The 13,505-nt window shown below is 45.2% G+C and overlaps 1 protein-coding gene and 3 pseudogenes across 1 annotated transcript; 2 read left to right on the top strand and 2 right to left on the bottom strand.

Moving 5' to 3' along the window:
• The first annotated feature begins 1,940 nt into the window (after window positions 1–1,940).
• Window positions 1,941–2,597, top strand: LOC147004853 (ubiquitin-conjugating enzyme E2 E3-like; annotated as a pseudogene).
• Window positions 2,598–5,418: 2,821 nt separating this feature from the next.
• Window positions 5,419–6,326, bottom strand: LOC147004852 (putative ribosome biogenesis protein RLP24 pseudogene; annotated as a pseudogene).
• A 1,010-nt stretch (window positions 6,327–7,336) lies between these two features.
• On the top strand, window positions 7,337–7,867 carry LOC147004851 (ferritin heavy polypeptide-like 17E). The gene has a single exon (XM_085837791.1). It carries the CDS (start codon window positions 7,337–7,339, stop codon window positions 7,865–7,867), a length of 531 nt encoding a protein of 176 aa, XP_085693917.1.
• A 3,149-nt stretch (window positions 7,868–11,016) lies between these two features.
• LOC110287056 (zinc finger and BTB domain-containing protein 14 pseudogene) lies at window positions 11,017–12,374 on the bottom strand (annotated as a pseudogene).
• Between the last annotated feature and the right edge of the window lie 1,131 nt (window positions 12,375–13,505).

The raw sequence follows: 13,505 nt of genomic DNA, 5'->3' as shown, positions 1-13,505 counted from the left end.
AAGCCAGTAAAGAACATCCCTCCATGGCCTCTGCATCAGCTCCTGCTTCCTGACCTGCTTGAGTTCCAGTCCTGACTTCCTTTGGTGATGCACAGAAGTATGGAAGTGTAAGGCAAATAAACCCTTTCCTCCCCAACTTGCTTCTTGGTCATGATGTTTGTGCAGGAATAGAAACCCTGACTAAGACAGAAGGGATGGCAGAAGTATTATGGTAGGTGGTGAAGGGAGTCGGGCAGTGAGAGGGATGTAAACTGAACAAGTAAAAAATAAATTATAAAAACCTCAGAACTCTACTGAGACTCTAGGCAGCCTATTAGTTGTCACTCCTTGAAAAATAAAAAAAGTGAATGGCATATTTGTGACATATAACGGCACAGAATATACACTACTCTTTCAAAAGGGATGAATGTGGACATAGGAAAATTTGAGCAAAGCAATGCTGAAATCCAGCAGGGCAAATGCCAAACTCTGTACCTCCATGTTCAGTATCAAAGGCCTTACATGGCTCTACCATTTGAGCTTTTCATCACCAGGAACTGTGAATGACTAGATGCCAGCATGAACACAAAATCCCTCACAGCCTGGATAATATGAATCCACTGGAGTCCATCTATCCTCACACAGCAGGCCCTTAATATTCTGACAGAGGGGAAGTCCCAGAAAAAGACCATGAAACAGCTGGTATGAAAGTGATAAGAGGGTCATAAAGGGGAAATGATAGCCACTCAAAAAATTCAGGCAAAGATGAACATCGCAAAGAAATGAATAAAATTTTTCAAATCCTGAACATGGAAGTAGAATCAGTGAAGAAAACCTGTAATGGGTAAATTCTGGAAAGGAAAAAAATCAGTCTATCAACAGAAACTAAAGAGGCAAGTTTCACCAATAGAACACAAGCAAAGGAAGAAAGACTCTTGGGTGTTGAAGACACAATAGAAGAAAGGGATATAGCAATCTAAAATATTACATTTAAAAACGACTTACAGAAGACACACAGGAAAACTGGAAGAAAATGAAAAGACCAAATCTAAAAACAATAGAGGAAAGAGAAGAAGTCCATCTCTAAAGCCCAGTAAATCTTTTTAACAAAATCATAAAAGAAAATGTTATTAACCATAACAATGGGGATGCCTATGAAGGTATATGAAGCATACAAATCAGCAAATAGACTGGACTGGAAAAGAAAGTCCCCTGACACATGATAATTTAAATACTAAATGTACAAAACCAATACATCTTTTAAAAAAGAAAAGTTGATGGGTGTGGTAGTCATACCACTAGTTCCAACACTTGAGAGGCAGAGGCAGGCAGATCTCTCTTGTGTCAGATAGACAAACTTAAGCAGAAGGAACAATTTAGAGGGTTCTATAAGGGAGAGGACTTTAAGTAAGGCCAGGTATATGCACTCTAGCAAGAGTGGGCCATATTTACATTAGGTTCATTACTCACTTTTGCTTCCCTCTGTGTGAGTTTATCCTGGCCTCCTGGGCACTCCATGCACATGGAACATCAGACACATATTCAGCTACACATTCATACACATAATATTGAAAAAATAAATAAAGTACTTTTTAAATGTTCCTAAAATGAGGAAATCCTACTTATGCAATTTAAATATACACTATCATCGGGCACTCACGTAGTTTCAGGGACTTTTAGGAATTCATGGAGAATATCTTAAAATAAAGCTTGTGCTTTTTGGAGTGTGCAGAGGCTCTGGTGACACTGTGCCTCAGTAGGAGGCCCTCTCCGCCATGGCTCCAGGAGGGCAGATATTGGCATACTCCAGCTACAGCAAGGCATTGCACAGCCCGTTGTGAAGCCCCCCCTTCCAATTTTTCAAGAAAGGTTCCTCAGTGCTCTCCCTCTCGACAGCATAGCAGCACACGAGCAGTCTGTGTGGGCAGCTGAGAAATTTTCCCAGAGATAATTTCACCAGGATGTGCAGTGAAAGGCAAATGTCGGATGATGAGAGCCACAGCCCTAGCAGTGGCAGTTCAGATGCAGAGGAACGAGACCCTGCGACTCCGAGCCTGAGAAACAGGAAGAAAGAAAACCTTCTGCCACCCAGCAGAAGAAAAACACCAAACTCTCTAGCAAAAGGACTGCTGCTGGGCAGTGGTGGCACATGCCTTTAATCCCAGCACTTGTGAGGCAAAGGCAGGTGGATTTTGAAGTTAGAAGCCAGTCTCGACTACAGACTGAGTTCCAGGACAGCCAGGGCTACACAGAGACACCCTGGCTCAAAAAACCTAAAGAAAAAAAAAAAGACTGCCAAGTAATCCATTAGTGGTAAAACATTTCAGAAGGAGCTGGCTGAGATCATGCTCGATCCTCCTCCTAACCGCGGTGCTGGGCCTAAAGGAGATAAGTTTTATGAATGGAGGTCCACTATACTTGGTCTACCAGGTTCTGTATATGAAGGTGCTGTTTTTTTTCTGGATATCTCATTTTCTTCAGATTACCCATTTAAGCCACCAAAGGTTAGTTCTGGACCAGAATCCATCAGTGCACCACCAACGGTCTGGGAGTTATCTTATTCTGAAAGACAACTGGATCTTGCTTTGACTATTTCCAAGGTTTGGCTCTCTATTTGACAGATTGCAACGCTGCCTTTTGAAGCCCAGAGAGCACTGATGTATCATCTCAAACACAACAAACATGCTCCTGAAGGAAAAACAAAACAAAACAAAAACAAAAACAAAAACACCTGTGCTTTTCAAGTCTTAATGTTACTGCCTGTCACCAGGGGATCTTGTAAAAAATCAGTTTGTGATACTGTGGATTTTGGACTGGAGCCTGGGAATCTATATTTAGAGCATGGCAATACTTCTGGACCGTGGACAGCTTGAGGAACAGTTACACCTGAGATCTCAGATGTTTCAAGTGACTCTTTGACAGGGACCATGGACAGGAAAAGACTGAAGACTCTGATGTCTGTTTTAGATTCAGCCATCAACCTTGTTTTGTCTGAGAAGATATTGAGTGGTAGGCAACAGGGCTGATATGTTTACTTGCAGGATGCTTTCTCTTTTAGGAGTTGCTGTGGTCATGGTGTCTCTTCACAGCAGTAGAGCACTGACTAAGACAGTAGTTGGCACCAGGGAGAAGAGTATTGCTCTGACTAGTCTAACCATGCTGCTTCTTTGCAAAATGTGGACTTTGGTCTGGGAAAGCCGTCCAAACACATTAAGTGGAGCACAATGGGCCATGCCACAGGAGCACAGGAGACAGTGTTGAGAGACATTTGATTGTGGGGATCCAGTTCAAGGGGTTTCAGGTGAGAAAAGTAAGGAAGTGACCTAGAGGTTGTTGTGATATTTTGGTGCATAATGTGGCTGCCTTCTGCACTTGTTTAAGAAAATCTGCCAGAAGATACACTGAAAAGTTTAGCATTAATGACATTAGCAGAGGAAATTTCAACACAGCCTAGTATCAACTCTGTCATTTGGCTGTAAGTGGGCACTCTTACTCAGATCTGTAATGAAAAGGGGTACTTTGAGAAAGGAAAGATACAAAATGGACAGTTTGAGGAGACAGGGGGCACCAGGATGTGTAATGGAGCTAAATGTGGTGCCCAAGGAGATAAAAGTTGAAACTAAATCCGGAGGCTAAATGGAAGAAAGGGAGCAGTGACCTCAGAACAAGCCCTTATGCGGGTGAGCTTCGCACCTGTAAAGAGAAATCAAAGACAACTTTAGGCCAATGTGTGGTGACATGTGCCTTTAAAACAGCACTTGGGAGGCAGAGGCAGGTGAATCTCTGAGTTCAGGCCAACCTGGTCTAAAGAGTGAGCTGTAGGCCAGCCATGCTTAGGCAGCAAAACCAAGAAAGGTGGTGAAAATGTGTTTGAATGAGGAGACTGTATTCCAGCACCGCCATGCAGAAACTCTTGGCAATATAGGCAATATGATTCTGGCTTCAGAGACCAGGACTAAGAAAGGAGGACTGTGGGATCTCCCTCTTCAGTCAAGGAGAACTGATGAGGCCAGACATGTGTCAGGATAGTGTCCCTGCAAGGAGACCCAGAGAGGCTTTTGGACTAAGCTGAGAAGGTTAAGCTTGGATCGCCTTGGAGACTCTGAGAATTGGAGATGCCAAAGCTACTGTACATCTCTCTGTTGGGGAGAGCTGCTAACATTGTATGGAACCAGCCCAAGAGAGAGAAATGTGTTTCAATCGACTAAGCTGAAAGGAGTTGGAGCTCTGAAGAGCCCTTTGATATCAAATGGATATAGAGTTGGCAGTTTGACCTGCTAGCTTTTGGTCATGCTTTGGTGCAGTATTTCCTCACAATGCTTGCTCCCTTTCCTCCCTTTTGAAATGGTAATATAAAGGAAGGGATAGGTGGAGTCAAGATCAGGGGGTGGGGGGGACTGGAGAGATCCAAAGCAAGCAGCAGAATGCTGAGAGAAGTACCATTGTGGAGATATTCACAGAAACTTATAAAGAATTCAAAGGATGGAGTCCAAAGCCTTGGATTCAATGTATTAATGGAGTCTATTAAAAACCTACGGTGTAGATCAGTAAGTGCCCTGTATACCCCAACTCACCCGAAATCAAAACTTCTGACCTGCCCCCTCCAATCGCCCTGACACTGCAGTGATGCCATCCTTGTGCACCAACACTCCTATCAGTTGCTGCTCCCCCTTCTGACATAATCTCTGGGGTTGAAATGATGTCATGATTGGGCGCCAGCACTCATTGTGGCTGATGCCCTGCAGCCATTAGCCTTGGGGCTGAAATGTCCTGATTGGGCTTCAACATTCATTTCCATTACTACCGGCCCCCTCAACATTTCTTTCTTTTTTTTTTTTTTTCTTTAGAAAGGACTTTATTTATGTACAAATAACAGTTATCATTCTATCCATGAATTCTATTTTCCTAAAGCAAGAGTTTCTTTTTTGTTGTCTATTTAAGGTTTAAAAAAAAAATACTGGGTACGATGGTGCATGCCTTTAATCCCGTAATTCAGGAGGCAAGGGATCTCTGTGAGTGCCACGGAGACTGACCTACAGAGTGAGTTTCAAGATAGCCAGAACTACACAAAGAGATCATGTCTCAAAAAAAAAAAAAAAGAAAAAGAAAAGAAAAGAAAAGAAAAGAAAGGAGGAAAAGAGGAAAAGGAAAAGAAAAAGAAAAAAAGGAAGAGAGGGAGAGGAAGAGGGCGAAATCAAAACCACACCCTAATCTTTGAAAGGCACCAAGATTCTTCTTCTGCTTCTAGATCAGTGCTGGGCAGGAAGGAAAGGAGAATTTTTCGGGACAGATGTCACAACTGGACATTCAGGCAAGTTTAACAACCCAGCCCACCTCCAACATTGCAGCTGCAGGCTGAATGGCTGAAGCAGGTCAGACAGCCCAACAAAACTCAGCTGTGCTGTGTGCTGCCATTATGCAACTGTCAGCAATTACTAAACATACTAGACCAAAACAAAAAAGACTCAAGTAGACATGAGAACAGTCAGTTCCTTGCATGACCTCCATCTCAATAACCCTAATAAACAGACTATCCCAATGCACGGAAAATAGTACATCATTTCAAATTTCACACAGGAAGACAATTGGCTCAACCATTTTATGCCCACAGTTCATGTCTTCATCTACACACAAACTTTCCTGTTTGCCTGCGCATAACACAATGAGGCAGAGTGCTGAGCTGAGACCTAACACCCACAGGGGATGCTTTTACAGGCTGCAACGTTGAAGGGGGAAGCACACTGAATCACCCTTATCTGAAGAACCTTATGGAACCAATGAATAACTTAGGGGCCGAAAGTCTCCACTACACTCCAGTGTGCTTGGGGCTGGCTGCGGGCAGCACCTTTAGGAAGCTTCCTCCATGTCCACATCCTCCTGTAACTGCTGGACCATTTTTTCCTCCAGCTGCTTTCCTTTGCCGGCGAGAGGAGCCCGGATAAGATGGATGTTCTGCTTGACCTCCTTGATGTCCTGCACCTTCTGGAGCTCTTTGTTCTTCTTCAACCTGTTCATTATAAATTTGGCCTGGCGCTTCTGTTTGATCTCTTCAACTCTCTTCATGGCATCAATAGTTTTATTCCACAGCTCACGCTGGTATTTCACAGGTTCATTTCTACGTTTTTCAAATTCAAATGAGTAGTCCACCGTGAGCTCCTTGCTGGCTGCTTTCCGGAAGGCTTTAGTCCACCTGACCTTGCGTGGGTTCCTCTTCTTCTTAAAGTTTTTATGACACTTGGATTTGCAGAATCCGAACACCTTGCCGTCATTGCGGACAAACATCATGCCGTGGCCAGGGTAGATCGGCCCGGAGCAGAAATAACACTTTTCGATCCTCATGTTGACCCAGCGTGGGACCCACCTTCCGGACGCGGAGCTGGAGAGGCCCCTCTACATTTCCACTGATGCCCCGCACCTCCCTTCATCCCTGGGGCTGAAAGTCATGATTGCAAGACAACCCTCATTTTGGCTGATGGCCTGCTTCTCCCATTATCCCTGGGGCTGAATGCCTGTCATGATTGGGCTCTGAAACTCCTCTCTACTGATGCCCCTGCCCTTCCCATTATCCCTGGGGCTAAATCCCTGGCATGATTGGGCACCAACCCGCATTTCTGCTGATACCCCGCCTCTCTCGTTAGCCCTGAGGCTGAATCCATGTCATGATTGGGCACCAACCCTCCTTTTCACTGAATCCCGCCTCTCCCTTAAGTCCTCCTGCTGAGACCATGCCATGATTGGCCTCCATCCCTCATTTCCGCCGATGCCCACCCCTCTCATTAGCCCTGAGGCTGAATCCATGTCATGATTGGGCACCAACCCTCATTTTCACTGAATCCTGCCTCTCCCTTAAGCCCTCCTGCTGAGACCATGCCATGATTGGCCTCCATCCCTCATTTCCGCTGATGCCCACCCATCTCATTAGCCCTGAGGCTGAATCCATGTCATGATTGGGCACCAACCCTCATTTTCACTGAATCCGCCCCTCCCTTAAGCCCTCCTGCTGAGACCATGTCATGATTGGACTCCAACCCTAGTTTCCGCTGATGCTTGCCCCTCCCATTTGCCTGGGACTTAAATCCTGTTATGATTGGGTGTCAACCCTCATTTCCGGTGATGCCCCGCCTCTTCCTAGAAACCCTGGCGCTCAAATACTGTGGTCCTTGGGCAAGAACAGCCATTTGGGTCTCTGCCTGCAGCCTAGCTGCTGAGCTGCTCCGGAGATCATCTGTTCTGAGGTACTTTGGGACTGTGGGACTGTGGGAGTGTGGGACTGTGTTCTTTGCACCCCTGTGAGCGGGTGGGGAACCGCTGAGCCTGTGGTGGCTGAGCCTGTGGTGGTACAGCTCAAGCTCCCGCCATGGCTGAAGCGCCCTCTCGAATGAGGCAGAACTATGACTGGCAGTGCGAGGATGCTGTCAACACACACATCCAACTGCACCTCCATGCCTCCTATGTGTACATGTCGATGGCAGTCTACTTTGACCGTGATGACGTGGCCCAGGAGAACTTGAAGCGTTTCTTCTTGACCAAGTCACACAACTGCCAGACCAGTGCAGAGATGTTCATGCACCTGCAGAATAAGCGTGGAGGCTGCGTCTCCCTTCAGGGCATCGCGAGACCAGAACGCGACAGCTGGCACGGGGGATTTCAAGCCATGGAATGTGCCTTCCACATGGAGATGCTCATCAACCAGAGCCTGCTGAAAATGCACGACGTGGCCAAAGAGAAAGGCGACCCCCACCTCTGCCATTTCCTGGAGCAAAACTGCCTAGATCAGCAGGCCGACATTCTGAAGGAGATGAGCGGCTACCTGACTAACCTGCGCCAGATGGGGGCCGTGGAGCACAACTTGGCTGAGTACCTCTTTGACAAGCTCAGCCTGTCCTAAAGCTTCAAGTGGACTGAAATGGGATGTCCCCACTGCCGTGGGGTCTTTCTCTGGTCATTACACCTGATGTTCATGTTGGTTTTGAAGCAAAGTTCACTCGTTTTCCGTTTCTGTTGGACTGTTGCTTTAAATAAATTTTGTGTGTTTGTTTGCAGCAAAATTGAAGTATCAAGTTGATGTTTAAATTCTTAACTTTGGGGGCTGTGGGTGTAGCTCACTTGTTACAGTGCTTACCTGGTATTCAGGAAACCATGGACTGCATCCCAACCATGGCCATAAACAAGGATATGGTGGTCCAACCCTGAAACCACAGCACTGTGGAGATAGAGGCAGGAATATCAAGTGTTACAGCAAGGTTAGACCCTCCTAAGCTATAAGAGCCGGGTCCATAAAATTACACCATCAAAAATCCCTTTCACCGTGAAAAAAAAAATGAAGCTGGGTCTCCACGGGGGTTTTAAAATCCATGGTCAGGAGTATATCTTCATATTCATTCCCATTATTTGGAAGCTTTGAATATCCAGAAGTTTGGAGGGGAAAGGGAAGTGGGAGGAGAGTGTGTATGAAGGGGTGTCTGAGAGGGGGCAGGAATCCGGAGGTAAAGTGAGTAAATAATTTAAATCTTATAGAAGAAGGGGTTGGGCGTCTAGGCAATTTCCTGACTTAGTTATGTGGGATGAACAAGCGTGGATTTCTAGGAAAAGCAGAGACCAACACATGAGAGAAGCCACAGCATCAGGCCCCAGGAAGTTAAATTAATGGGAAGAATGTGGAAGCCCCAAACCCTGAGACAACAGTGAGAGAAAATGATAAACATCAGAACTTACAAAGGGCCTCCATCAAGTGGATTGAAGGACCCCCAGATCTAGGAGTTCCCTAAGGGCCTCACAGTCAGGTGCTTAACAGTCTTCCAGGGCATGCCACCTTTCAGGATCCCTACCTATCTTCCTGAGGCTTACCATTTCTGCCAGCTTTTAGCAATCTGTAAGACTTGGTATGTCCTGAGGGAGGGTGACACAAGCCTGGAGGCTTCTCTTAAAGGAGTCATCCCTGGTTTCCTAATGGATCAGTTTAAGATTGCCTGAGCCTCCTCCAACACTCAGTCTCAGAAATCAACACAGACTGTCAGTAGGTTTTAATGTGATGATTGCTGTGCCTGCCTACCATTTTGGGTATGTTTTTAGGGTGTCAATGAGAAACAGACCTCCAGGACTGGGCCATTGGGCCCTACCCAGAGAGCTGCTGTGGACCTCAGTTGGCCATGTAGATCTAGTGCCCGGGGCAGATACTTGATGATCATGTACTAACATACAAATGGTAAAATCATGAGAATAACTATAACCTCTACTGAAAACATGATAAATAGAATAGTTGGGCGACATTGTTCTCATTGCAGGAGAATGCAGGGGGATGGGTAAAGAAATCATCTAAAAGATCAAAAAAGATCAAACAAACTCTCCAGCCTTTGCCATAACTGTCAGGAAGGCTGGTGAGTCCCTTGCTGCCTTTTTCTTTTTCTTTTTTCTTTTTTCTTTTTGTAATGAAATTACTTTAATGCATTTTTAAAGAAAACCTTAAGAACCAAACATGAACTTTTAAAGATGGCACCTTCTACAACTGTACACATCCTAAAACAACTGTCTACACTTTCCTACAGAACATAATTCAAACTCTGTGGGCATTTCAATCTATCCTCAAGGAAATAGTCAAAGGAGCGCTTAGTACACCCAATCTGAAACAAAGTTCATAATTCCGATTTATGATCTTGTCAGGGCAATCGGCTTCTATTGAAAACTGCAACCAGTGATAAGACAGACATATTTGGAAAACATTTGGTCTGACAGTCTTTAATATCGGTAAAATGGGTCTGAATTTTTTAGCCAATGAAAAGTTCTTTAATCCACTGTGTAGAAAAAAAGGGAAAGAAAAAAATGCAGCTGTCCCTTTTCTCGAAATATGTAAGACCAACACTACTATTTACACACTTAAAGGATTTCAGACTTATTTAAGTAAGCATCTCCTCCATGGGAAACTGAGTGCTGCAGAGATGCAGAGACCCCCAAGCCTGACGATCTGTCAACTACAAAAACGCATTTGAAGAAACATTTCTGTTGCTTGTCCTAATTTTGATCTTAAATACAAAACCATTTCTGAAATCAGTCACAATTTGAAGACCTAGGAAACCTTAGGTGTTTTTTGTATCTGTGAAAACTTTGTCTCAGACGCTTCTCCTCCTGTTGATACTGGTCCACGGCACAGACACACACACAGACAGAATGGCCACACTGGAGGAAAGGGAAACTGAATCTCAACACAACTAGCATCCCGGTGGTCTCACTCAGTCTGAGGTATACAGGACCTGCAGAATTTGGGGTGCGTACAGGGGCTATTACAATGGATGAAGGAACACTTCAGCAAAGCATCCATTATTTGTTCACAGAAACACTGAGAAAGAATTATATGTATATATACAGAGAGAGAGAGAGAGATACAGAGAGAGATAGAGAGAGAGAGAGAGAGAGAGAGAGAGAGAGAGAGAGAGAGAGAGAGAGAGAGAGATTAAATTCACAAACCAAATATAAACCTAATATCATTCCATTTTTACAAATTTGGTTTAGAACTTCTGCAGTGTTCTGGGTCAGCACTTGCCAGCATTTTCTGCATTTTTATAATGGTCTTGTATCCAGTTATAAAAACTACTGTTTTGACATAAGTCACATATACTGGGACTAGGAAATCAATTTATTCAATGACTCCGTGCAGTGTACTCACCAGCTTGGCAAGAGCTGAGGGATTTAGAATGAAACAGAAGCCACTCATTTTAAACCAGACAAAGGAGATTTCAAATTAAAACCATAAAGAAGGGTAGGGAGCTTACTGGGAATATGAATACTAGACATAACACACACACACACACACACACACACACACACACACACACACTAAAAAATAAAAAAACCAAACTGTTTGTTCACAACATAGGAGCATAAGTGCCTTGAGAAATTTGAGAATCACCTAACCAGAGTGCACAGTCTCTTAGGTCCAGCCAGCACAATGCTGTAGATTGCCACAAAGCGGTCAAAGGTGTTCACTGAAGACAGCCAATGCAACCTTTGCATCCACCTCCCAGGCCCAGTGTTCCTAACCCATCACCTCCAGCTACAGGCAATTGTCTCCAGCTGCTGCTCGGCCTCAGCGGCCATGGCTGCGGCCTGCAACTGTTCTGTGTAGCTCTGGATGGCACTGGGGGTGACCTGTTTCCTCTCACTGTGCATATTGTTCTCATGCCTCTTCAGGTCTGAGGCCTTGGCGAAGGCCTTGGTGCAGGAGCCACCCACAAAAGGCTTTTCCCCTCTGTGTCTTCTCTCGTGGTCCTTGAGGTGAGACTTGTGTTTGAGGGCTTTGTCACATATGTGACACGCGAATGGTCTTTTGCTGTGGAGAACCCTTTGGTACCTCTTTAGGTCTGGGGCACGGATGAACAATTTTCCGCACACCTCACAGCTGTAGGGTTTGTACCCTGTATGGATTTTTAGGAGTTCTTTCAAGTGGGCCTGGTGAACCTTTTGTGCACATCTCACAGACAAACAGCCTGTCAGCGGTGTGGAGGTTCTCATGCTTCCTCGGGCGGCCTTCATTGGATAACGTCCTCCCACATGCTTGGCAGGCGATCTGCTCTCGATGGTGACCATAGAGCAAGTACTCGAACTTCATGTCGCTGGCCGCCATGGCCCAGCCCGGAGTCTGTTCATCTTTACTACTTAGCTCATCCTGTCATTAAAGGTTAATGCCTGAGGGTCTGATACCCCAGATCTTTGGACTCGGGAGTCTCCATGGACTCCACTTCCTGGCCGTAGCAGTTCACTTTCCGAACTTCCTCACTCCCCAGCTCTTTCAAAATTGCTTCCTGAACCCTGAGAGTGGTTGTGGGAGACTTGCGGTCCTCTTGACTGGGGCGACTGGCTTCTACCGTGTCATCAGATGGGCTGGCATCTTGGTCCCCGATTTCTTCCACATCATCGTCCTGAGCATCAGCAGCGTCTCCAATGGGGCAGTTTAATTTGAGGCAATACTTACTCTTCGACTGGCGGTTAGTTCCACCTGCACTAGACACATTGCGCTTCTGAGAACACAGTTTATCCAAAAACCTGTTTCTGAAAAATCTACCGGGACTACATTACATCATCAAATTGACATCCTCCTTTTTCATGGAAATCTTTGTGGTGTACATGTAGTTCAGCACCTCTTCAAATATGTCGGCGCAGAGGAAATCTGTCTCTATGATGGACAAGCTGTCCACTTCCAGCTTCGTGAAAAGCTTCTTAAAGTCTGTGCTGCAGGCGGCGAGGACACATTGGTGAACTTGGAACTTTACATCTTCAACCACTATGGTGATGTTGCAGAATTCTCCCTCCAGGCGCTGTTCGTTCAGTGTTTTCTGAAACATCGTTTTATGATTATGGTCATTATATTTTATGGTTTCAGACATTCTGATGAAAAACTCCATGCACAATTCAGGCTATGTCATATGTATCAAAAGATGGGCCTAGTCGGCCATCACTGGAAAGAGAGGCCCATTAGACAAGCAAACTTTATATGCCCTAGTACAGGGGAATGCCAGGGCCAAAAAATGGGAATGGGTGGGTAGGGAAATGGGGGAGGTATGGGGGACTTTTGGGATAACATTGGAAATGTAATTGAGGAAAATACGTAATAAAAATATTCAAAAAACAAAACAAAACAAAATCTTCAGATCAGGGGCAAGCCAGATCTGCAGCTAGGCACCACTACAGATGCTCGCTGTTGCTGTGGGCTCCCTAGCTCAGCAGTGCACAAGCCAGGGACCGGATGGACGCTGGGGCACAGTGTGTGGCAGTGTTTTTGATTTTTAAAATTTTTTTGAGTTTGGGGAGGGGTGAGGTGGGGTGGGGTAATCGTGCATGTCCCTGGTGGTTGCAACCCTCCTCCTACAGGAGCACACACTAGCCAACCCGCCACAAACACCTCTACCACACCCACCACCACCACCCTCCCCATCGGGTTGCCCTTTTCTATTGTAAGGTGCACACACTGGAGAAGACCACTTGTGTATTAAGTAATTTTTCTATTTCTATTATACAATACCATGTCAAAGGCAACTTCCCCGAGAAAGTTTGGGATCATGTGTGCAGCACTTTTGAGTCCATTAAGGTAGAGTAAGGCATGACAGTGGAATTGGAAACTGGGGGCTCATATCTTAAACTACAAATAGAAAGCAGAGCACAAACTTGAAATGGTGGGTCTACAAACTCTAAAAGAGTTCCTCCAGTGTCATATGTCCTCTAACTCCCAAGCCTCCTAGAATAGTGCGACCACGTGGGACCAAGAATTTAAATGCTATGTTGGGGCATCCCATTGAAACCACCTCAATCCACTCCCTGGCACCAATAGTCTTGTGACCATATATGCTGTATTTCAAAATGCATGTAGTCTAAATTTAGAAGTCCCTATAGTTTTTCCACAACTACAACATTGCTTAGGAAGTGACAAGCCTGGCAAAGACTTAAAGTGACAGGGTAGGAGAATGGCCAGAGATCCCTCGTCCACTTAGAAAAGAATGGAAGGGATGGCAGAAGTATTATGGTAGGTGGTGAAGGGA

Source organism: Mus caroli, unplaced genomic scaffold (assembly GCF_978045245.1).
Source record: "Mus caroli unplaced genomic scaffold, Mus_caroli_1 scaffold_5, whole genome shotgun sequence".
Taxonomy (NCBI): domain Eukaryota; kingdom Metazoa; phylum Chordata; class Mammalia; order Rodentia; family Muridae; genus Mus; species Mus caroli.
Note: the sequence above shows the minus strand (reverse complement) of the source record. Positions and strands in the feature narration are given on the sequence as shown.

Bases quoted from the DNA above. Each gene is read 5' to 3' on its own strand.
- LOC147004851 (XM_085837791.1), top strand. From the start codon at position 7,337: ATGGCTGAAGCGCCCTCTCGAATGAGGCAGAACTATGACTGGCAGTGC.